The sequence below is a fragment of the Cariama cristata genome, unplaced genomic scaffold (assembly GCF_000690535.1).
Source record: "Cariama cristata isolate BGI_N322 unplaced genomic scaffold, ASM69053v1 scaffold10171, whole genome shotgun sequence".
In the NCBI taxonomy this organism is placed as follows: Eukaryota; Metazoa; Chordata; class Aves; order Cariamiformes; family Cariamidae; genus Cariama; species Cariama cristata.
The window spans coordinates 1-26775 of NW_009598728.1; the positions used below are offsets into that span (position 1 = coordinate 1).

General features: G+C 35.9%; 1 protein-coding gene across 1 annotated transcript in view; it reads left to right on the top strand.

Annotated features, from left to right (window-relative positions):
* Nucleotides 1-4259: 4259 nt before the first annotated feature.
* The window catches only part of SLIT2 (slit homolog 2 (Drosophila)), a gene marked incomplete at its 5' end in the record, with an annotated part of 77413 nt that continues 54897 nt past the window's right edge, over nt 4260-26775 (top strand). The window contains 11 exons of the mRNA XM_009709418.1: nt 4260-4331; nt 4985-5056; nt 5593-5664; nt 7582-7725; nt 7854-8017; nt 8761-8784; nt 12252-12402; nt 18714-18788; nt 23075-23218; nt 24677-24820; nt 25971-26137. Of these exons, the coding sequence (XP_009707720.1) occupies nt 4260-4331; nt 4985-5056; nt 5593-5664; nt 7582-7725; nt 7854-8017; nt 8761-8784; nt 12252-12402; nt 18714-18788; nt 23075-23218; nt 24677-24820; nt 25971-26137 (1229 nt within the window). The remainder of the gene's footprint in view (nt 4332-4984; nt 5057-5592; nt 5665-7581; nt 7726-7853; nt 8018-8760; nt 8785-12251; nt 12403-18713; nt 18789-23074; nt 23219-24676; nt 24821-25970; nt 26138-26775) is intronic.

Genomic DNA, 26775 nt, shown 5'->3' on the forward strand with positions numbered 1-26775 from the left:
TTATTTTATTTTATTTTATTTTATTATTAGGAAATACATTTTTTTAGATATATCTCTGAGCCCTTAACATGCATTTAGGTGCAGCACATCTCTGTGTAGTTCATTTTACCTTTCTCTACTGAGCAGGCTTAGTATATTGTACCCCATCTGCATGATTTAAAATAAAAATCATTCTGTAGAGAACAGGGTGTTCTTCATTCCCACTCTGCCCTCTTTCCTGATACAGAAGTCTTTCACAGAAATGACTTTTTATAGTGGGAAAATAAGCTAGTTTAAAAGTGTCAGTATAAATAAGCATGTTGTCTCTCTCTGTAAGTGCGGAAGTAGTAATCAGTAATGGTGTGCTGCAGGCTTATAGTAGAGAACAGCATCCTCCTGGAAAGTGTCAAGTGATTTACATGTCACGGGGCTCTCTGGGGACGGGGTGGGAAGAATTCATCTACTGGCTGGGGACCTGCTTTGATTTGATTTGATTAGGTTGGAAGTCACAACTGCAGAAGCACCTTTGTTTCTTAGAATAGTAGGTGGTTGTACATTACCATGTCTGCAGTGATAAGCACGGGAGAAAGATTTAGAAAAAGAAATGTTCACAGTACACTTCCTAGATAGGAGAGATTAGGGAATAGTCTTCAAAAAAGATTTCAACCAGTCTGGCAGTGTTAAAAGACAGTAAAACACTTACGTATTGATGCTGGGCTTCTTTGAAGTGAAACACTAAATGGAGCAGGAGACTTAATACTAAGAGCATTAATTAGCGTCTGTGTGCTGATGGGCAGAGTACTTATACATGAGGCAGTGCAAGCTTTGATGAAGCATGTACTTAACTGTCTTCCTCCATTATCTTATCTTATTAAATATGCTACTAAAATTGACTGTGGCTTTTGAAAAAGAAACCACCAAGGCACTGTTTATGATACATAGATGATCATTTATAAAAAAGAATGACTTCTGGGATGACTTTGAAAGGAGATGTTGTGCACAAAATTTAATACAAGTTCCATGGAAAAATACCAGTATTAGCTTTCTGTTCTTCTGTAATATAATGGTACTTCTGGTCATGTCATTTGCAAGCACTTAATAGCTGCTTTTTTCAGTCATAGATAACTATAACCCATCCTATTCCAGAATTAAAAATGTTTCATTTAATATGAGGTAGTAATATAAAGGAGTTTTTAATTACTATGGGTTTTATCAGTAGAATGCAAATTTCCTTCAGATATTAGTCTATCTGTGCTTTGTGACCCTGGAATATATCTAATTAGATTTTCTCTGGAATAGTGGATGCAAATTTGTACTCTGTGAAATTCAGCTGATTCTAGGAAGATAAAGCAGAAGATTAGAGGATAACAAAGCTCGAAAACGTGATTTTTATTTATTTTCTTTACAGACAAAATAGAGTATGAAAGATTTTTCTTCTGTATTTATATAATCTTATTTTCCCTTTCTTATACTAACCTCATTTTCTAAAATGTGATGTGTTTTAGCGTGTATACTTTGGCATGAGTTAAGAAAAGACATACTTAGATTATCCTACTATAACAAATCCTTTATCCAGAAGAGCTTGTAAATTTATCCTAGCACTGCACAGTCTGTCTATTAGACTATAAATTTCTCACTGAAAGGAAATCTTAGGTAAAGTTGACATGGAGTTCATCTTACATATCCACCAGTGAATTGGTAGTTCACTCTATTAGAACTGCTAGAAAATTAGCTTTCAGAAATACACTATAGTAGGACTTCTTCAGGTTTTGAACCCATATAATTTGTAGACAAATTCGACAACAGTAAATTAAATCTGCTATTCCATCTTCTCATAAAAAATGACATACATGTATCCTGTAAGGTACTTCAGTTTATAGAACTAACATATTTTTAAATTAAAAGAGTAAATGGGAAAATATTTTCTGTCTTAATTTAGCGTTAGGCCTTGGCTTTCTCGAGTTATATGCCATATCGTGTCTAGTTAAGAGCATTATGTGTTTAAAGACAGGTGAACGTAGACTGGAGCCCCTTCAGCACTAGGTTACAAATCTCTACATCATGGGCTAAAAGCAGGACCTATAAATGAGACTTGTGACAGCCTCATGTGGGAGTATTGCCACTGCAATATCTGTCTTTCCCATGTACACAGAGGCATTTTTCCTCAGAGTGTCCCTCTCCAGCAATTCAAGTCCTCCTCTGTAATATGGCCTAGTACTTCCTTGTCCTTTTTAAACCACCCCCCCCTTCCCTTTCCAGTCCTCTGCATATACCCTACATGTTTCCCTGTGCAAGGTACTATTTGGCTGGTTTTCAAAGCCAAACATCTGATAAATGTCTGGTCAGGCTATCCCTGGTGGTTTGGCAGTTGGTTGCTGCCAAATAGAATGTGTAACGGGAATGGATGGATGGCTGCTGTTCCCTTCATGGCTGGGTTAATTTGGTTTCTCAACTCCTTCCCATTCAGATGATAAGCATGCATGATTATTTTCTGGGGAAACTAAGCTAATCATGTAGTATAATAAGAGAAGATACTTGGGTTTGATCTAACTTGGTGTTGACCTTTAACTTAAGCAAGTTTTTATTTATTCAGATGTTTCCCTTCTGCACCTACTTAAGTGCACTGGAAAAGAGTGACCTTGTTCCTTTATAGCCTACTCAGTACTCCTGGTCTGATGCAAAATGTGTTTCATGGGTCCAAAAGGCTCAGTCAAGGTGAAGAAAGTGTATGAAAGAATATCGTGTCTATGGAAAAAGTTAACAGTCTTGTGCCATGGGATTCCCTGCAGTGTTTAAAGTATACCTGAAAACTGTAGCAAGACGGCAACATGTTCCTAGTTAAGGACTTTTAAAAAATGTTAACCCTGTCTAAAACAGCTCTGATGAAATAAAGTTTTCCATGTGTCAGGAAGATTTTTTTTAAGAAATAATTGTTGTAAGGATAGTTTCTTGGAAGGGCTTACTCAAAGTGAATATATGAGCTTATTAGTTACACTGCACACACGGCGACTCCTATGTCTCTTTATCAGAGCAAAAGTGAAACAGAAAGGAGTTAATAGGATGAGGGTAAAAGGCAAAATATAGGCTAATATTCCTGCATCTAGATTTAAAAAGGGTTTTTGACCTTAGATTCTGAGTCAATGTCCAAGTAATTTAAAATAATACAGTATATTCTACAAAATTTTGATTTCTTATATGAAATAGATTTTTGGCATTGTCTCTATGTACATAGATCATAGTAACAGTTGATACCTGTGCATGAAAGAGAGAAGTAGAAAGCTTATTAGATAAGCATGGTATGTAGTTCGAATAACACTGCCTTTTCCTGTTGTACTTCTTAGTATAAATAGTTTCATTCCTTATGTCTACGTAATAGAAATTTTTGCACTGTCATAACCATGAAATACTGATGTGTGTGAAGAAGTAACTTCTGTTTTAAACGTGCTTATTGCTGAATCTGTTTTGACTTGTTGCCAAGTGGGCCATAGATCTGTATCAGCATAGATTTCCCATATGCAAAGCTTTGGAAGTTCAAAAAATTATTGGAAAACTCTTTCCATCCGCAAATTCACACTTTGCAGTATGGCAAGTTTCAGTCACAGTCACCATACATACAAAGCAAATGTGGCCAGTAACATAAACTACGATTTTAGATTAAAATACATGTTTAAAGAAGTTAGAAGTGTGGCTGTGCAATCCTACCATTATATCCTAACGAAAATGTGTTGCTGTACCTAAAGAAATCATGTATGCATGTTTAAAAATACAGCATTTACCTTATTGCAGGTAGCAACATATGTTATTTGTTCTGTAGGAACATTCCCGTCGCCTTTCCTATGGTTTGTGTATTTCAATGATTAACTCACAGAACTCTTTAGACATTTCTAAATAAAACTTACTATAAAAATTGCTGTATGTGAATAATACATTGGGAGTTAATTAACACTAACTCAAGTTTGAATTTTTTAATGACAATTCTAGCTTAAATTTTACAAAAGTCTTGTGTGCTCTGAAAATAAGTTTTCTTTAGATACAAAATCAAGATTGGGTTTTACTTTACAACATTAAACTCTATAGGTTAAAAGGTTGATTTTACAGACAAAAACTTATTTTTTGTAATGAAAACTGAAATTACCTTGTTTCTCAGGATAAAAATTATACTGAAAAAGAAAACAAAAGCAGCCTTCTTTGTTAAAGTTTATCCCTTTTAGTTTGTTATGGTTTTGGATTGCTGTTTGGCTTGGGTTTTGTATTTTTATGTTGTTGCTATTCTTTTGCAGACGGTTAGAACAAAATTCAATCAAGGTCATACCTCCTGGAGCTTTCTCACCATATAAAAAGCTTCGAAGAATGTACGTACCCAATAATTTAGATGTGTTTATTTATTTTCACATATACACACACACATATATACAAATATATGTATAAAAATAAAAAACAAGTCAAGGTCATACAGAGGAACTGCAGACAATGTGTGAGCATTTAAGAAAGTTTGACTGCTGGAAGATTAACTGATATGACAGCCTGATTATTAAGACCATATAGTCTCTTTGTCACATTACTAATCATTGGTTTTTAACAAGTATTGAAATTATTTGATACGGTTCTGCATAGAAGCAGTATGTTACTGTACTGAATATTCTATAAAGAAAAGAAATTAATGTGATAAGCCACTGTTATTTCAGAATATCTTTGACATAGACTGTATAGTCCTGTGGTCATAGCAAACAGAGATTTCTTTATAAAATGTACTTATGCAATTAGGAAAAGTAAACATTTTTGTAATTTTTTTTTCAAGCATTGGAAAGGTCTATTTCTAACCATGCATGTTGTTTCAGTGTACTGGCAATTTTAGTGGTTTTGTATTAAAATTCTTTGGCAGTATCTGATGTGAATATCTTAATTTCTCTCTCCCTTCCATGCCTAATTCTAATTACCTATTACTTTAATGTTTGCTATTTTGAAAATAGCTTGAATTTATTGACTCAAATGTCATTTATTTCAGTGACCTGAGCAATAACCAGATCTCTGAAGCAGCTCCAGATGCTTTCCAGGGCTTACGTTCACTCAATTCACTGTAGGTATCTGTTTGACCTGTAAAAACAGAAGGAAATTTCTCATATTCTTATAGTGAAATTATTTTGGATTCTTGGCTCCCTGCAGAATTTTTGTATAAATTCGATCAATTCTGAAAGGTGTAAAAATAATTTCAGAATGTTAGAGTGATAACTGAATATTGTGTCACAGCTGGGCACTAAAAATGTATGGGTTTTTTGTAAGTACATTCATTGCAAAGAGTTGAACAAAATCAAACATTTCTGTTATGCCCTAGTTAGTTGTTCTTACAAACAGCAAATCCACTTACCAAGGTGCCTGTGTAAGGCTGTAAGCAGTGAGGTGCTGACTCTACTGAGAGCTCTTTGGGCAACACACCTTTTGGGAAAACGTGTGATCCTGCTACCTCACAGGACCACAAGGATCTTGCAAGTACCAAGTTATTGCTGTTAAATTCCCTTATGGAAAATGGAAATTTCTCTATTTTTAAAGTCAAAATCTCATCATATATGCCTTTCATAATGGCAACTTTCTTTGCTTTCTTATTTCCTGGTACAGTGTCCTCTATGGCAATAAAATTACAGAACTTCCAAAGGGTCTATTTGAGGGACTCTTTTCTCTGCAATTGCTGTGAGTATTTTGTTAATATTTATTCTATTTTGGGATAACTCAGAAGGGTAAACATGATGAGAGATTTACGCCTGGAGAAGAACTGGCAGAAAATCCTGTATGTAAGATCAGAGTATAATAAAATCAAATTATGTTAAAGCCAAAGGAGTCAAGACTGTTGTAGGCCAGCTTGCCATTCATCTACAAATTTAATCATATCTCAGTTAATGTGTCAGCCTAAAATGATTACATGAAACTATTCTCTTATGTGGAATTTATAAGGGTAAAACACATAAGATATGATAGTGTCTTGCCCTGTAAACAGCAAATAGTTGTTCCCAGACAATAAAGTTGTGTGGGAACTGTAGAAGGAATATTTGTGTGTTTTATATAAAGAAAATACGTAGTGGAAATGCTATGTAATTGTATTTCTAGTTGTACCCATGGAAGAACAGAGTTGCAGTACAGTTTCATTGATGACTTTTAATGTTCTCTGAAAACTCTTCTCTGTACAATTCTTTGACTCTGTGAACTCCAGTTGCTATTTCATTTAACACTTTGGAAATTTCCACATGTAATCTTAGAAACCATTTCTATTAATACTGGGAATAATGAAGTGATATGTTGATATCACTTGGTGATACATTCATATGTGGTAAGTTTATGAAATAGTGTCAATATTTAGCAGAAGAGGCTGTGCACTAGCTATATTGTGTAAAAGAAATTTGTGAAATAGGCCATAAATCACGGTGGTGTTTTTGGAAGAAATTGCCCCAGAATTGTTGATTTAAAGCTTCTTCTTAAAGAATTTAAAACTTCTTCCCACTTGATTACAAGTATTTCATGTCTAGACTTCATAGTGTAGCAATGGGCAAAATGTCTGTTATTAACAACTCATTGAAGATGGCGAAACAGTAAGTAAACACAAAGAAAATGCAAGTTCTAGCACCACCTAGAGGTTTACATTTTGATTTATTTTAGTTACAAACTAGTATAGTAGTGGGAAGTTATGTATTCCTGTTTTCCTTTAAAGAGATTTTAGTTATAAAAACATATTTCAGATTTTTTGTAAATAAGGGAAGAGACATCTCTGAACTTCTGTTTATTCTGTATTTAAAAAAAAGTCCATAGCTTGATATACTTTGTGTAGACAATACATTTCAGTCTAAGTAAATTTCTACTTGTGTGGTGAAACTTTTTATCAGAGCATTGGTTTTCAAATCCACTATGTCATTCCATTCCAGGCTGGAAATGGGAAAAAAAAATTTGGTTATAAAAATGTATCTAGTTGAATGACATTTTTTTTTTTTCTCTTCAAAAGCATGAAGAAGTTGGTTTAGATTGGCTTGTTTGTTTTAACTTTAGAAGTCTGGGAGGTAGAGGGAAGAAAAGGTTTCCTTTGAAGATGGAGAGGAAAAAGGATCCAAGACAGATTTGGATATATTCCATGCCACCAGTTTTTACTACAACTCTGTTAATGTGGCAGCATGCTGATTAGTAACATATAATTAAAAGTGCCACTGCACATCTCTTCCAGCTAATGAACACAGTGTTCAGTTCCTTTTTGTTTGTTTATTTGTTTGGCAAAAGGAACTAGTTTTCCTTGCAGATACTTGATTTTATAAGCTTGTTTCTTTGCACAGACAAATACCACACACACACACACACATTCTACCAGCACATAGAAGAAATGTGGTTTTAGCTGAATAAACCCATACATTTCAACTCCAAAGTGCAAATACTTAGGAGTCATTTCAGATCACTTTAATAAGATACTTTAATTCACTGAAATGACTTATGTCACTGTCAATTAATACTTGTTACTACATCTCTTGTTCTGGTTACAAATGCACACAAAGATTTATCTGTGAAAAATGCTGAAGCTGCAGGGACACTGAGTGAATTCTTTCAATTTTATAATTGTCTTCCATTAAACAGATTATTGAATGCCAACAAGATCAATTGCCTGCGAGTTGATGCTTTTCAAGATCTGCACAACTTGAATCTTCTTTCTTTGTATGACAACAAGCTTCAGACCATTGCAAAAGGCACCTTCTCACCCCTACGTGCAATTCAGACCTTGTACGTATGCTCTTGTCTATAGTTGTCTTTAGTATGACTTCGTATTCTACAGTGTGCTAAAAATACCGGGAACTGCTGAGACCAAAAGGAAATAATGTGTGAAATTACCATTTTTTTCTTCATGAAAGGCATTTGGCTCAGAACCCATTTATCTGTGACTGCCATCTGAAGTGGCTGGCGGATTATCTTCATACAAACCCCATTGAGACCAGTGGTGCCCGTTGCACCAGCCCCCGCCGTCTGGCAAACAAAAGGATCGGCCAGATCAAAAGCAAGAAATTCCGCTGCTCAGGTAATTTTCTTAGTTCAGCTGCTGTTTTTCTTTTATTGGCAAAAACAGTGGTTGTAGAAGTTCTAATGAAGGCAGCTGGCTCTCTATGGAGTTATTAAACGTTGCAGAATCTTTTTTACTTCTTTGACTGAAGGGGGGAAATCATGGAAGTCATAGACTCTTGGATCACAGAACATTACTATACTTAACACATTTGGCAATATTTCTGAGTAGCATTAAATCTAACAAAAGAAATGCAATATATAATATTTCAGAATGAAATGCTGAAGTTATTCACTACAAGTATGACCAACATAAATCATTTTTAAAATTTCTACAAGGCTCTGGAGTATGTGAAAGATCTAAAAATTTCTAGCTAGATGTGGAAACATGACATATTCATTTTATACAGGGGGCTTACCTCATACTGAAATTTACTGTTTTCTTTTTCTAATCTTATTCCATTTCCTACTTACATTTCTCTAAATCTTAACTTTTGTCATATGGTATCCAGCTGTTCCAGGTGCATTTTACATTCTACAATTGATTCAGTCTTAAGCGCAAATACCAGATGAGAACTGTTTGTTATCCACATTCCGGATACATTTATGACTATTCACACCTTGTTGTTTATCAGCTTTCATTGTGAATACACATTTTTTCACTTAATTATCTGTAGTTTAACTGTAGTCCATACTTAATCTAATAAAACTCATTCTTTGCTTGCTGACATTCAGGTGCATCTTCTTTTTCTCTTTATTTAGCTAAAGAACAGTATTTCATTCCAGGTAGGTTTGGCTCTGCAGTAAGATTGACTAACTGCAGATACTCTCTCTCTTTACCCCAAAAAGCAAAGTTTGTTATAGCTTTTAGGAAACTGATGCATGTGTATTAACATTAGTCAATACTTGTAGCTAGACATAGTTTTCCTTTGTAGATTACTAGTATTTGTTTTCTGAATAGAAGAGCTTAGCATGCAGCTCCATTTACTATTTTTTGTCTCACAAATTTGCACACAACGTACCAAAATTATACCTCTAGTTAAATTGTTTAGAAGGTTGCACCTGCTAGTTCGTATTTCAATTGACACCTTTACTTAGCTTGTACCTTGCCTTTCTGCCACTACTGTTTTTAAAATGTAGCTCCTGAGCTGCTTTTAAACACAGGAAACCATACTACCGTCAAAGAGCTAGTACAACTTTAAAAAAATAAGCATCTTACAAATGAACATTTTCTTGCCTTGCTTTCATGTTCTACACTGGCTGCAGCTACTGCTTGCTCACCCTCCTTGTGTTTACAAAATCACAGTGGAATGCTTGAAAAAGAAAGCTGATACTCTTCATTAAAGGCATTCTGTGGTCACACGCGTACAATGAATCAGAAATGCTTTCCATTAAAGAAAATACGACTTTAGAGTTGCGGTGAAACAGCAATTCACACACCACTTTAAGCTACAAGAAGTCTATGATATTTTCACAAAATATTTACTAATGTTGGCCCTAGCTCTTTGAAATATGTTTCTTTATTTATTTTACCTTGCTTGTCAGGTATGTGCACTGATTTCTTAATAGAAAAAAAAAATGATGCACTTGTATTGTGTTCCTAATAGATTACAGATGACTGATTGGCAAAATAAACAAGTGAATAATTAATCTATTGATGAATTACAGTATGTGATCTGCAAGCAGGGTTTTCTGCCATACTTTAATATCTGGAAAAATATCTACAATAATTGATTATGACACCAGTGCACTTGTTCTTTCAAGTATATTGTCATTCTGCAGTGGTCTTAGCCTTTGTCTTTTAAGCTGGTATGTTTAACAGCTCTTCTCCTAATGCTGTGTGATGTATAACTTAAATTTGCAGCAATCATGTGAAGTTCTTCATGCGCTCATACTAATATGTTGGTTTGAATATGAAGAAAAGACAAAATGAAATACAAAATAAGGCAGCCATTTGTCAGCATTGGCAGCCATGAAAATGTGTTTTAAAGCAGCATAAAGCAGCATAAAACAGAGGGGGGCTCAATTTCTCAAACCTGTAGTACCACTCAATTCCATAATGGGTCGAACAGCTGTATTCCTGCCACTGAGTGACTTCTACTCAACCTTGCCAGTGCAACTTTTGTCTCTGAGTTAGAAGTGTTTTCTTGCCAGCAAATGTCTTCACAGCCTGTTTTGAGGCCATATTATATGGCCACACATGTAGTTTAGTTTTGTTTATATGCCCTTTTAAAAATGCTATTCCTGGGGAAAAAAAATATATCCCAAAGTGCTACAGACTTGCTTCTTGAAATAGAGCTTCTGTGCTTCTCCTTCTATCAGGTTATCAGGGAGATGCTGCATAAAATTATTTTAGTTGTTGAAGATCTTGTCCCTGAATATTTTAGTTCTTTACTTTAAACTGCTAACAGTGATTTACTCTGGACACAGGAGGAAAAACATGTATCTGTAGCCGTGGTATTTAAAAGTGCTAAACCCACTTCTTTACACTTCACTAAATACTGTAAAAATGTTAGCACTTCTTTAAAAACTTAAATTTTTTTTATATTTATTTTAAATATGTCATTGGAAGATCTTGCTCTGCACACACTAGGAAGTCTTAGCAGAATTTCATTGTCGTCATTTGGAAGACTAAAGGTTACACAAGTATTAAATCATTAACTTGGTAAAAAATCATTTGTCTGCTAGCTCATAGAAATATTCCACATAGTTATATCATATGGGTTACTTAGACAAATACAAACAGTAGATAACATAATATGTGATGACTGTTGGGTTGGTTTGTTTTCCTCCCCTGAGGAATCTGTTTGTCCTATGTTTCTTAGGTTTATTAGGGTTTTAAGTGGCATAGCATGTATAGCATTCAAGGGAGCAGCTTTTAAAGAATACATTTTAAATAGTGAAGAAAATTGCATGGGAGGCATTATCATCCTATATGAAATCTGTAATTAACCCCAATCTTGTCTTCATTTTTTAATGCCACTTAAAATGAATTATTCTTTGTCTCTGCTGAAGACAGTACCCCTTAGCAACATCTTCTAGTCAAACTAAAGTTGCGTAGACAACATGAGAGCTTAGTTCATATTTTTGTCTTAATTGGGATTACTCTGTCTTTCTTTCCTTCTTGGCTATCTTTACTTTTGCAGGAGTTCACCATTTTGGCTGTAAGTAAAGTTCAGTGTCTGAGCTAAATCACAATGTACCTCCCAGCCCTGATGCACCTTCTACTAGTCTCAGTCTTTCCACCTTTGTCCAAGAAGAACCCACAGGTCCTTTCAGCTTCTCTTTGTTTCCTTTGTCACCCACCCTCAGTTCCTTACTGGATGTTTTCTCCTGATATGTTTAGAATGTTTTCTTTGACTGACTCTGGGAAATGGTGGAGGAAACTTTCAATGTGGTTCTTTTTTTTTTTTTTTTTTATTTGATCTGTGACAGTAATACTGTTACTGTGGCACTGGACATTCAGTAATAAGAATGCCATGTCATGTAAGCAAATATTAAACTTCAAATGCTTCTGTAACTTATACCTACTCCTTCCTCTTTTCCCTTGCTCTTATCCTTGGCCTAATGGATGCAGTTTTGATAATGTAGCGAGATTTTCTGTTGTGCTTGATCTAACCATGTGGTTGTGAGGTATGAGTAAAACATGGTTCTGTCAAGCACCATGGAACGTCACGCAGCTTTCTACAGCATGGCAAGCTGCTGAGGCTTAAGTCAGGATCACACATTTTTTAAATTAAAGCTGAAAACAGGGCTTTCAATCTTATGTGTTTGAGATGATATGGAGTATCGGGACTATAAAAAAAAAATCACAGAGGTTAATGAAGTCCAGTCAACAATACAAATTTGTAACAAGAGAAAGCAAAAAGGTGGCATTCAGGATCTATTTATTCTTGATACAGAGAAAGACAATAAATTCTAAAAGAATTAGTGGCATTTGTGTGATTAGCTATAAACAAGGCTAGATTGGCTGACAACATAATCAGCAGAAAGTACAGCTGTGAAAAGCTCAAGTTAATGTTATCCTGTTATGTGAAGTTGGTCACAGTTTCTTTTTCCAGCATATCTTAAGCCCCTGTATTTAACCCTCTCTTGAAGCCCTTGTGTCTGTTCAGTATCACAAAGTTTATCATACATTTCCCAAGTTGCCCACCCGTTATCTGCATTGCAGACATCTTTTCAACCTTCTCACAAGAAGCAAATCTTGTACTTTATTGACTCAGTATCTGTATTTTGACTTGACTCGTCCACAGGCACTGAAGATTACAGATCCAAATTAAGTGGAGACTGCTTTGCAGATTTGGCTTGCCCTGAGAAATGTCGCTGTGAGGGGACCACAGTGGACTGCTCCAATCAGAAACTCAACAAAATTCCTGATCACATCCCCCAGTACACAGCAGAGTTGTAAGTTGAACCCATAATAAAGCATTATTTGCTTCTGGAAAAAATAACTAAAATTTTAAAATAGAAACCCACAGCTTTACTTTTTTAAACAACAAAAATTAAATGTAACCTCTGTGGTGCAGTTCAAAGGACTAGATATTAATAAAAATTATTTATGCATCATTGCAGTACCATGTAGCCTTAAAAATTTATGATAAATAAATAAAGTAACTCTTCTGTGTTTCTAGTTCTCCAGTATATGAGCTACCCACTTGGATTTTTTGAAAGATAGTGGGGTTTATTTTGCCTTTTATTTTATCTACAAGAGAACGTAGGACATCCGGTAACCAGAGGTCTGTCTTAAAAAAAGTGTTCCCTAGGTGTTTAATAAAACAGAGCTGATGCTTCTTATGCAAAGCACACGTTATGTGTGTCAGGCAGGAGACCAGAGGAAGATAAAGCAGACAAACAAGACAGAGTTGGGTTAAGAAGATGAGATAATAATATAATGAACAGAGATGAGCAGAAAAGAAGTCACAGATTATTACTTGCTTAATAAGTGCCATATGGGAATGATTTGTAGGCATTACAACAGAAGTGGTCTTCAAGGAGAGATTCAAAGATAAAATTAAGACAGCTTTACAAGGTTTTCCCATGTACAAAGCATAGCATGAAAGGGAATGCAGAGACTCTTGAAGGATCAGCAGAAAGGCAGGAGATGAAAGTAGCCAACATTGGCAGAGCAAAGGTGGGAGGAAATAGCTGGTTTTCCCAGGGGATTCAGTTTAAAGAACAAGGCAGAATGTTTAGGGACAAAAGAGAGCGATTTTGATTTGATGTAGTAAAGCGGGGACAGAGATGTGGAGACAGGAGTGCTGTGATAAAGTCATGACCCACAAAGGTGAGATGAGCAACAGTATGGCACATCTCTTAAAAGATAATCAGTCTGAAGCTGGCATCGAAGCAACAGTACAGCAGTGAAGGTATGAAATAATGAGACGATGGTTAAGGATTTTGAATATCTGGACAAGAAAAGGAATTTGAAACTGAAATATTGTGTAAATACAGATGGAGATTTTTGTCTGTCTCTGAGCTGGGAGGAGTTGAACTTAGTGATGTTCTAATTACAAATCTGAATGGTAATTGAAGTTGTGCCCAGAATGATGGCAAATTCAATCGAAAAAGTGGCATATGTGGGAAAAGCAAAGCTCAGCTTTTGGCTGTGTTCACACTGTTGATTTATTGTCATAAAGTAGTGCCGGAGAAGGAAAAATTAATACAGAGTCTTGGGTAAAAGGAGGGAGATTTCAGTGGAGAAATATATTTTTTGTTATGCTATAATACTTTGAGACAAAATTCCTTAACTTGAAGAATAAAAACTGATGGAATGGATAACAGGTTAAAATGCAGGAGCAGGTCATAAAGTGATGGTTGTAAAACTCATAGTTTCTGAACTAAGAGATGAGAAATGGAGTTGTTGAAGTGACAAGCATGCATTGTCTTGATTCTTAGCAGGATTCATGTTTAATTCTCTCTGCCCTGAAGAAATAATAATTTTAATTTAGTATTTTAATTGTTGGTTTTCATATTCATTTATTTACATGTGGAAGATAAACTGTCAAGTGTTTTCTTTCTATAATTGTGAATCATACATATTAAATTCAGAAGAAACAATTAAATCATCAAGCTTCATCTGCTGTGTATCCTGATCTCTCAAATTTCAGTCAACAAAAAAAATTGTGTTTGACTAAAACGTAATTCATGTTTGGTTACAGCACTTCTTTCAGAAAACATCCAGTCTTGTTTGAAGGTATCAGTGGATTAAAAATCCACCATTTCCCGGAGAGTGTTAGAGAAGTTAACAGTCTCCCTTCACTTCTGTTAAAATCTTTTAAAATGGAAACTTTTACTTCCAGATGGAATCTGCCTCTTTTCAGTTTCCATCCTTGCTTCTTTTATATTTTTTGCCATTAAAGAGCCCTTTTCTATCTAGCAATTTATCCAAGTAAGATGGTCTTAAATTGTAACAAAGTCACTATTCAACCTTCTTCTTGATAAACTGTACAGATTGTTCTTCAAGTCTTTTGATGTAATAAAAATTTCAAGATTCTTGCAAGTATTCTAGAGGGGATAGAGGAATTATTTCTGCATTTTTTAACTTCCTCTAAATATCCAGTTGCTCTAGCTAAGTCCACTCTTCTGGCATTTGCCTCACTGATGCAAAAGTTGCAGCTCTTTCTCTTCTTTCCTCCTGTTATTCCTGATCTTTGATACACTGACTTTGTGGCTCTTCTTGGGACTTCCCAGTCTAGTTCCAGGGCCACTCTGTGATAGAGAAGTGATCATCCCTTTGTACTTAGCGCTGGTGAGGCCACACCTCGAATACTGTGTTCAGTTTTGGGCCCCTCACTACAAGAAGGACATTGAGCTGCTGGAGTGTGCCCAGAGAAGCGGAACAAAGCTGGTGAAGGGCCTGGAGAACAAGGCTTATGAGGAGTGGCTGAGGGAGCTGGGGTTGTTTAGTCTGGAGAAGAGGAGGCTGAGGGGAGACCTTATCGCCCTCCACAACTACCTGAAAGGAGGTTGTAGCGAGGTGGGGGTTGGTCTCTTCTCCCCGGTAACTAGCGATAGGACAAGAGGAAACGGTCTCAAGTTGCGCCAGGGGAGGTTCAGGCTCGACATTAGAAAGAACTTCTTCACTGTTAGAGTTGTTTGGCATTGGAACAGGCTCCCCGGGGAGGTGGTGGAGTCACCATCCCTGGAGGTATTCAAAAAACGTTTAGATGTGGTGCTTCAAGACATGGTTTAGTGGGTTTAACGGGCGTGGTTGTATCAGGTATACAGTTGGACTTGATGATCTTTGAGGTCTCTTCCAACCATAATGATTCTATGATTCTATGATTCTATTTCAGTTAACAACATTTACTGGCATATACAAGAAGAGCAGCTAATTAGCCGTTCTTTTCTTTTACCCACCAAATTTGAGATAAAGATACTTGTTAGAGTCAAATGACATTGATGCTTCTATAACAGTGATGAGGAAGGCTAAATTATTTTCCGCAGGGTATATTTGGCGCTGAGATTCAGCTTGGAAACAAAGATCAAAAGTGAGGAAAAGAGTACCAACTGTGTAGATTGCAACAGTAATAATACCACAACAAAAAAACTATTTCTTCAGAATACTTGTTTTTAAAAAAATCTGAAAATTATAATACAATTCAAGACAGATACTTAACTATAAAAGGTGAAAAAATTTATAAATGAGCCAAGTGCTGTTCTGTTTCTATTTTGTCACTTGCTCACAGTCTTCCAAAAAACCAGTGAAAGATCCGTCTAATCTGGCACTGAAGTATTTGAGATAAAGTACAAGCCTGTAAATGTACCCTAGAAATAAAATATTTTTCAACATTCTAACATATAGGAAAATTCAGGAAGCATTTGATAAATCACTCAAACCAGAGTCCCCAGGAAGAATGCTAAATAAAAACAATTTCAGTCTTATATGTTCAATTTTTGTAATGATTTTACAATAACTGATATAATACCAGATCCTAACAAGACAGTTATTGAAAATGTGAATATCATTGCAGTACATAGCCTTCCAGGAGGGTTCAGCTATTGTACCAAAACATGCAAATATCTTACCCATTGTGTTAATAAAACAGGAAAAAGCATTAAATAAAACAGAAACAGAATATTTAGACATCATCAAATGCTTCTTTGTTTACTTTTTTGTTTTGAGAATGACATTTCAGTGCTTTTCTTTGAATAAACCAGATACAAGTATTTTTAAGATCATTTTCATGATCCTGTGATTGACAGGTAACAACTGTCATCATTATTGTCTGTACCAGTGAAGAGCACTGGTCTCGAAAAATAGTGATATTAAGATCCAGAAGGAAGACAGCACCACATCTGTTGATTTTCCAGTCATCTGTAATAATTTTTATTCCATTGTGTGTGGTATCACTTACCATGATAATATAATGAAAACTTTATTTAACAATTACAGATCTAAAGGATCTCAAGCCAGCAATCTCCAACCATAGAAATACCATGTGATCTATGTGGTCATTGCTCTGACCACAAATCCATAATTTGTAACTTGATGTCCCTTTATTTGTAGATATATCCTCAGTGATGATGCACGATTTGTGATATCACCATATACACAAAGTTAGAGAGAAGATATGATTTGTGCTACAGTTTTAACCAAACCAGGTACAGTGATTCAACCCATGCTTCTTTTACGTCATAGAGAAACTTCTCAAACACTGAAAATCTTCAAAACACATGGAAAAAATCCTAAAATTGTTCTGTAATATTGATAGTAGACTAAGACTAGTTTAAATAAAATAAAAATTCAAATTCTACATATGACATTAGGTAGGACTAATTAGCACCACAAATACAAGATTGAGGAATAACCAGGAAGCAGTTCAAGATAAAATGCTATGGTAGTGTTGCCACATGTATTAAAGATGAAGGAGTGCCATTGGGCACTCCTATTTTGGCACACAATTTAATTTTGGGATGTATGTACAGGAGTACTGTATGTAAGTTATATGAAATAATTGGTTTACTGTACATACCAATAGTGAATTATCAGCTGGAATACTGTGTCAAGGACTTCACTTTTCAAGATAGATATGGATCACTTGGGAAAAATTTCAAGGAGAACAAAAATCATCTAGAAAAGACTTCTGAGGAAAAACTGAAAAGATTGAATGCATTTGTATGAAAGATACTTAAGGGAGAGACAAAGTAAATTATTTTTAATATACAAAAGATTGTTGCAAAGAAGAAAGGACCAAATTGTTCACCTTTTTCAATGGAGTTAGAAATCGTTGCAGTAGAGCACATCAGGAAACTGTTGTTAGAATCAATAAATATTTTCATAAACAAGTCATTCTACTAGATGATATAGCACTTGAAAAGTATTTGAAAATGTCAGCATTTTTGGAACGCTTGATCGTTCTGTTGTTGATGCACAGGGAAGAAAATACTGTTGAACAATGATGAAGTAACTTTGTTAATTGACACTGTGCAAAAATAAATTTGATATGGTCCCACTAAAAATCACATTAAGTCATTCAGCTGATTTTCAGAGGTGGTAACATCTTTTGAAATTCATGTTCCTTGTACTTCAGTGTGGTATACAAATGTTCTGTGTATATCCAAAAAACTTCCTGTGTTCTCTCAGTTTGGTTCCGTGCTGAAACTATTGTACAGCCATACCTTCAGATTTACAACCTTAATTTCCCTTCTGGCTATCATTGAGAATGAGCAGGAAGGAAGGATGAATGAGCAGCTTGCTTTTATTTTCTATGTTTTTCTAATCTTGTCTTCCAATAAGGCAATTCTGAAAAGCATTCTGGGTTTAGAATTATGCTGAATTTCATTTCATGGTGATCTTGCCAGTCATCTCTTTTCCTTCCTATTTAAGATCTCTATTAAAAGCTGGACAAACTCCCTTCCTTAATAAGATGACTCCATTAAAACATACAAAGAATCTAAGACTCATAATTTCCTTTTCTTTTCAAGAGAGGAAACAGGGAATACTGGGTCAGTGCAGATATTTCTTGAAGTATAGATGGTCCCCTAACCTAGCAGCTGCTAAGGGTATACTATGCTGGAACAGCCCTGATACCTGGGCAGGAAAGATCAGTATCCAGCTAGTATTTGTCACTCATTATATACCTTCTTGTAGTGTTACAAATCAGCATTTAATGCTTCCTTACACAATATATGTGTTAGGTGTAGTGATCTGAAGATAAACCATGGTCAGAGAAGTGTTTTTAAATTCTTGGGAAGACCTATGCAGTGTGTTTCAGTCCCTATTGAAAAGAAGCATTGAGCATAAATAATTATTTCATTCTTGTAAATCTTGTTCTGTGAGGACGTCCAGATGTCTGGCAGACCCCACCTGATATCCTTTAAAGAACTAAACTAATCTTCAGTGGTTTATATGTACTTTTTAAAGATTTTTATTTATAAGTTGCCATGGAATCCTTCCTTAGTTACATTTTTTATTTTCTTCCCTTAAAAGAAAAATTAAAAACATCTTATGTTTCTCTGTAGTATTAGTTGTACGATATTTTGTGATCTGGTTTTGATTCTGTATATGTTACGTATGCCTAAGTTTAATTACTGAGAATGTTCATTCACAGGAATTATCAGAATTAGAAATGTCAGTATATATGGAATTGTTCTTCAGCTACCAGTTAAACACCAGCTATTCAGTTAAACCAGTTGGAAAAGTTCACTTAGTATGGAAAATTCTATACTAATGCCTGAATATTTTTTTCTGAAATTGATGTCATTTCTTGTAGGCGACTAAATAACAATGAATTTTCAGTCCTGGAAGCTACTGGAATCTTTAAGAAACTTCCTCAGCTGCGTAAAATGTAAGTGCAACTTCAGTGACCTTGTCTATTCAGTTAGCACATTAGCTCCTTGCTGTGTTTCTCCACCTTTCTTAGGTCTTATCTATAGAAGATTCAGTATATTCCAATCAAAATTCAAGAATGGGTTTAAATTAATCACTGAGGTAAATCAGAGTTGGCAGCTTTTCTCTATGGGACTAGGCACTGCCAGCAACAAACTCTGTCCGGCACCATCACTGCAGTGTCCAGCCAACCAGCTGGTCGGTTATGCAGCCACATCAGGGAGCTCACAGTATAAGTTGCTCAAAAAAGATGCCAGTAGTCTTTTGTAACTTCCTGTACTACTCCCTAACCAGGCAATTTTGCCCCTTACAGCACATTCAAGACATGTCTTTGATTCTGTGCTTCATTAAGCTGTCATTATATGAGGGGAATATCAAAATTAAATGACTGAGAAAAAAATGGTTTGATAGCTCATCCACGTAAGTCCCTGTTTACACTTCATGTTCTAAGAGGAGTTTATAATCTTACCAGTTGCAGTTGTTCCTAAAAATAAATCTAAAAAAAGTTTTTCTTTCGCTTATGTAAAAGGTATATTTGAGGGTAGATCATTTAGTTAGACTTAGTGACTCTGTGCTCAATCTTTTCAGGATTAAATCCAAACATAAATAGTAAGTGAAGAAAAATGAAAATAAAATAGATCAGATTAATGAAAATGATGCACTGATTTGTAGTCAACAAGTTACTACCACTTGTAAATCAGTCTAAATTACTAGTGACCAAAATCTCATAGGAAGCAATAGTATTACTTAAACTATTGTTAGCCTTATCCAGATCCTTGCTGGCAGCTGTCATGATCACAATTAGTTAAATACTTATTACTGATTTTTTTAGTTAGTAGACAAAAATTAAAAAACAAGCAAGCAAGCAAACAAACAAACAAACAAAAAAAACCATAAAACAAACAAGCAAACAAAACTTTGCTTTTGACCTTTCCACTTCTGTACATCTTGCTACTTTGGATTGGGCTGAGATACTTAAAAAAAAGAACGTAGGAATGTCTGGCACAGCAGTGTTCTGGTGCTATACAGTAGATAACCTGTTTTCTTCATTCCTCAAGGATCTCAGATTAGCACTTTTTACAGCTACAGAGTGCCTTTGAAATAAATAAAATACTTGATGTGGCATACTTACACATGCACACACACACATGCATGCATATCAGTTCATATTTAAGAAAAACAGGGAAAAGGGAATATACTGTCAGTAATTACATATTTTCATGCTATAAAGGTAGCTTAGTAAACATTTCATGTCATCTGAAGCTAGTTTGCTGCTTTTTAGTTAAGGAGGCGTTCAAGATGAAAGAAAGAAAAGGGAGTATTAATAAGTCTCAGTGTAGCTGTGTGCTGGAACTCCCAAGAGTTTTGAAATCTGGACAATTGAGGAGGGACAAAATTGAGAAAGTGTTAATGGAAAGTTAACATTTTTAATAATACTGCTCCATAACTTCCTAATACAGTTATCAATTGTTACAACATTCTTCAATTCAAAGAATAATACAGTGACTGGTTAAGCATGAGTGGAAAGCAGTGTGTCGGTGGTGTTACAGAGCACCAATACAAGTGAATTCTATATCTTTGTGGAGCTCATATTTCTACTAGACGTTCAAATAGGTGCAAAGGTCTTTCTGCACAGATGGCATTGAAAAGTTTGGGCCTGAATGTCTAATTGATTTGATGGTTCATCAGTAAGAAAGCATGTGTATGCACTGCATCATTGATTAGCTATGCAACATTAATCCTTAAAATATCCCTGTGAAATGGGTTAAGGAGTTTCCATGTTACACCAGGAACAAATAAGATTTTAGGAAACTAAGGACTTGACATGGATAAGCCAGCTGAGAAATAATGAGTTTCTTGCTTCCAGTCTTGTGCACCTTACAGGAGACTGAACAACTCCACTGTGAAACTAAATGAAAGCGATGATTGTGGATATTGTCTACCTAGACTTTAGTAAAGCCTTTGACACTATTTCCCACAGCATTCTGCTGGAGAAATTGGCTACTCATGACTTGGACGGGCAGATGCTTTGCTGGGTAAAAAACTGGCTGGATGGCTGAGCCCAGAGGGTGATGGTAAATGGAGTTAAATCCAGTTGGCCGCTGGTCACAAGTGGTGTTCCCCAGGGCTCAGTTCTGGGGCCAGTTCTGTTTAATATATTTATCACTGATCTGGATGAGGAGATAGAGTGCACCCTCAGTAAGTTTGCAGATGACACCAACTGGGGCGGGAGTGTTGATCTGCTTGAGGGTGGGAAGGCTCTACAGAGTCTGCTTGAGGGTAGGAAGGCTCTACAGAGGGGTCTGGACAAACTGGATCGATGGGCCAAGGCCAATTGTATGAGGTTCAACAAGGCCAAGTGCCAGGTCCTCCATTTGGGTCATAACAACCCCATGCAGTGCTACAGGCTTGGGGAAAAGTGGCAGGAAAGCTGCCTGGCAGAAAAGGACCTGGGGGTGTTGGTTGACAGGCGGCTGAATATGAGCCAGCAGTGTGCCCAGGTGACCAAGAAAGTCAATGGCATCCTGACCTATATCAGGAATAGTGTGGCCAGCAGGACTAGGGAAGTGATCGTCCCCCTGTACTCGGCACTGGTGAGGCTGCGCCTTGAATACTGTGTTCAGTTTTGGGTCCCTCACTCCAAGAAAGACACTGAAGTGCTGGAGTGAGTCCAAAGAGGGGCAACGAAGCTGGTGAAGGGTCTAGAGTACAAGTCTTATGAGGAGCAGCTAAGGGAGCTGGGGTTGTTTAGCCTGGAGAAGAGGAGGCTCAGGGGAGACCTATCACTCTTTACAACTGCCTGAAAGGAGGTTGTAGCGAGGTAAGTGTCAGTCTCTTCTCCCAGGTAACAAGCAATAGGACAAGAGGAAATGGCCTCAAGTTGTGCCTGGGAAGGTTTAGATTGGATATTAGGAAAAATTTCTTGACTGAAAGGGTTGTCAAGCATTGGAACAGGCTGCCCAGGGAAGTGGTTGTTGAGTCACTGCCCCTGGAGGTATTTAAAAGATGTGTAGATGGCGTGCTTAGAGACATGGTTTAGCAGTGGACTTGGCAGTGTTAGGTTAACAGTTGGACTTGATGATCTTAAAGGTCCTTTCCAAGCTAAACGATTCTGTGATTGTATCCTTCATCACAGGCAAGGTGTATGTTAAATTACAGTTAGGCTAGAGATGAGTAGTCAGCGCTCAAGATTAAGCCACAACTCCTTGTTTTCTGTGTGTTAGATAATGACACCAGTTCATTCTGATAAGTGGATGAGGTTTTTTTCCTAACAAATAGTATCTTTCTTGATTTGAACAATTAAAATGCTTTTCTAGAAGTTGCATCAAATAATGTTTGATTTTCCTCCCAACACCATTAATTCCATCAAGTGAAAAGGTTTTAACATCCCTTTATTTTACGTTGTCTCAGAGCATTTTTAAGAGTTTTTAAAAATCACTAGTGTATTATAACACTATTTAGTGTATAGATATGTAGTTCTGTAATATGTGTAAATAGTTATATGAAAAAAACAAAACAAAAGGAGGCAAGTATAACATGAAAAATCTTCCAAAAAATGTGTGATGTTGAGTATGTATGCTTATATATATAGCACAGATACTACCCATTTGGGATGTAATTTCCATATTTCAACTGAAAACCTTAAACACTAAATATTTTGGGAATATTTTAGGTCATATTCCTACATTTTGATTGCTTTGTGTGTGAATTGCAGATAAATGAACTATCTTGGTTATTAACTCTCCTTTTTAACTAGTCATAAATTATTAACATTTCATGTACTGTTTACATTCAGACTTTTCATTTACATATGTTGCTGTTTATACTGTTTTCTGATATTTGTGTCTACCAACATGAAATTGTAGTAGTTAGTTGCACTGGTATCCATACAGTATCATTTTGTTATTAATTTGTCTAATAACGCTACAAGGACTGAAGACATGAAAAAAATATACAGATACTGACATATTCAAAATTATGAAAAGATGTTCTCGTGTGGTGGCGGCATAGACTGGCTAATTGCTATTATTTAAAAATATCTTCCAAAGATCTTTTTAAAAATCTTTATTTCTTTAGTTAGCAGGGCATTGAATTTTTAGTGGTTCGCAGTTGAACAATGTATTTGTTGCTTTTACACAACAACTCAGTATCTTGAAATTTATGCAGCCTGCAGCATTTAACAGTTAATTTGGGGTATTTAAAAAAGAAAACATGTTTTTCTCTGTTTCTGTTAATGTGTAATAGAAATCTGAGCAATAACAAGATTACAGATATCGAAGAAGGAGCGTTTGATGGAGCCTCTGGCGTGAATGAACTATTGCTCACTAGCAACCGCTTGGAAAGTGTCCGACACAAAATGTTCAAAGGACTAGAAAGTCTCAAAACACTGTAAGTGTAATTATTTGGGTGGTTTTATTCTTCCTTTCTGCCAGGTATTTTTTAAAGTAATTTCTATCTGTCCTAAAAAAATTGATTTTGGAGGATTAGCTATTGATTATTCAAGCATATCTTAGTTTTTGTTCCTATTTTTTAAAAAGTTATCATATATTATATGAATTCATTAATTATTTATTATGAATATAATGTAGCTGCAATTTTTCATTGTGGCTACTTGACTAGAGAAATTATGAGTCCTCTAAAATGATGAAGAACTTGAGAATGGGTAAACAGCCAGCTGCAGAAATGGAAATGGGAATAATCATCTCCTTCAAAGTAACAGAATTTTGCATGGGAATTACACATTTTACGTAATGGAGTCTGATTCATTTCAGCTCAACCATTACTGGGAACTTTGCTAGAGGAAAAAATTATTCTGGTGGATATTTAAATGTGGGAAATGATTCTCTCCTAAGTAATTTTAATGTCATTTCAACAGTGCAGGGACGAGTAAAAGCACTATAGCTTGAACTCATTTCATTCTTTCCATGAAGACTGTTTAGCTGTTTCCTATCAAAAAAAGATGTTTATACAATCCACAGCTTCTTGGCCTTCTTCAGAGAGCCTGTCCTTCTGAGCAGCAGAGCACAGCCAAGATTAAATGGTCCTTGGGGCTTCAACTGTCCATAGACATTAGGTGTTTTTAATAAATCAGGCGTATCATTTCTAACTTTGCATTTAAAGCTGCTAAAATTATTAGGAGCAGCTATCCTTAGACAAGAGCATGGGGAAAAAATATTCATTTATTGATGGACAGATAGGAGAACAGTAAACTTCAAAGCTCGTAAGTTTTACAGAAATATAAGAGATTTTAGAATAGATGTTTCTTGCTTAGTAATCTGAAATTTTTAGTAAATCTTATAGTAACGCTGAGGAGGAGTCAGGGGAGCCTGATTTCATTTAATTGAAACACTTGAGAATGTAGTAGAATTGGTTTCTACAATTTATCCTAATTCAGGTTGAAGGGGCCTCAGTAGGAGGTCAGCTGGTACAACCTTCTGCTCCATGGAAACAGCAGTTCTGGAGTCATTAGACTTGGAAACATGAAGAGGGGGCTCATCTGTATCTCTGATTTGGGAAATTTCAATCAATTTAATTTAGTGTCAAGTAACAAATTCATAATTACTGATTCTGGTACTGAAAGAAAAAAAAACACAAATGCTTAAGGGAAACACCCCTTGCCTCTGTGAAACCTACCCACCCATCTTTCTGTTTTCGAGTCCGCTCCACACACACTGCACTCAGTCCCTTCAGTGAGGAGACACATGGCGCAGGAGTCACTGCACTTGTGGTTCGTCCACTGGTAGCAGTCCCTTTGGAGTCATACCTCTTGGCTCTTGCTCAGACCACCACTTCAGCTCTGGCCCCTGCTCGAGCTAAGCTAAGAAATGTGGACCCTTCCTTTCTCAGGATGCTGAGAAGCAACCGCGTGAGCTGTGTGGGAAACGACAGCTTCACAGGCCTGAGCTCAGTCCGCTTGCTCTCGCTGTATGACAACCAGATCACCACCGTGGCACCTGGCTCCTTTGATACACTGCATTCGCTCTCTACTTTGTAAGTCACATTCATGTTAATACCTTACACAAATTTAAACCTCTAATGTTTTGGGGACGTTTCTGTTAATGGTTTACTGTGTAATTTCACAATGTGAGGTAAAATTAAGGGAAAAAAGAGTTCATAGAGGGATTTTTGAGAAAGTTTATTTTCTGGACCATCTTGGATGCATGAAGAGTATGTTTTCATGGTGTCCTTTGATGCAGCATTAGACTGGTTTCCAGAAGTGCCTGAGAAAGCAGAAATAAGGTCCTGCTTGCCCCCCTCGCAGAAACCCACTGATCTGAGCCAGGGTAGAAAGCCACATTTTGGGTAGACATCACACGATCGCAGCTGGTCAAATCACCATGTTGTCTGTCTTTCTGCCCTGTGCCATCCAATTATTCTCTTAAATTTCCTCGACCTACTGAGGATCTTAATTCATACATGTTTTATAATGAAGCTTCAGCCTCATTTTATGTAAAAAGAAGCATCCCTATTTTCATTTAAATGTGATGTAATTTAAGGGAAGGGAAAATGGTGAGTGAAGCTGTTACTCAGTTTAATGAAGAAATGCTTTTTGTAGGTAGCATCATTCAGGAAAGTACTCAATACCTTTTTTACATAAAAAGTGACACTTTGCATGTGCAAAGTGACTAATTTTTGCATATTAAGGATGACATGTTTATAAATAATGGAGTTGTCGATAGGTTTGTGCTGAAGTAAGGAGATGCCAAAAGTACTGAGACTTCTAGGAGTAAATTCATTTTTATAACTGGCATGTAATCAACTTAGCTGTCACTTCAGATAGGAAACTTATTCTCTGGAGCAAATAAAAGATGGAAATCTCGAGATGACAAATTAATGGAATAGCTGTTGTCAGGTTAAAGCTAATAATGTAAAGTAATCAGCCTTCATCTCTATATGAAATTATTGCATTATCAGTACAGAGTGGCTTGACAACAAGTCAGGTCTTTGACAGTTTTAAATTATTTCTAAACGAGTTATATCAAGATTCACCACACAGAGCCTAAATTACAGCTTTCATCTATGGTTTGTACATAGTATTGTTTGAAGAATGGTATTTAAGCTTAGCTTTTTGAAAATAGAAATAGAACACTTAGGATGAAAAAATTGTGTCATCCGAAATAAACTTTCCTGTGGTTCTCAGAAACCTCTTGGCCAATCCCTTCAACTGCAACTGCCATCTCGCGTGGCTTGGAGACTGGCTAAGGAAGAAACGCATTGTGACAGGGAACCCTCGCTGTCAAAAACCCTACTTCCTCAAAGAGATTCCTATCCAGGATGTGGCAATTCAAGACTTTACATGCGATGATGGTAAGAAAATTAATATCTGAACTTTTTATAATTTCAGCTTTCATATGTATAGCTGCATGATTCCCATAGAATGTTATGCTTTAAATAACTTTATCTGCGCTTCACGCTCAGTTTCTACATCAGTTTAAAAATCTTTCACCCATTTTTAGATGATCAGCAAGCACACAGCTATTGTATATATGCTTTCAAAAGTTTTTCTTGCCTATGTTGAGTACTATAAATCATAATTTAAAGACAATATAAAAATTAAATAAATTTATCAAATATTGTAGTTCAAATGAGAATATTTTCAAATGCTGATGCCTGAAGCAAGCGTTCTTTCAGGTTACTTGATCAAATAACATGCATTTTGCTTAGTTTGTGACTTCCTGAACACATAATAATTACAAAAATGGCAGCTATCTTGCATCTCTTTCACATATGCTTCCATTTATTGCATTATTAGTTTGTCAGTTTTCAAGGTTGTAACTTTTCTTTAAAGGAACTCTGTTTATTTTTAATAATGTGTTGATTTTGAAAATCAACATATATTTCGCTTTTAGGTCTTGTTCTTTCTTTAATGATCTTTTTTTCCATATAATAGCATTTTTACCTAGTAAAACAGCATTGTACTAAATAGTGACTTGAAATGTAAATTC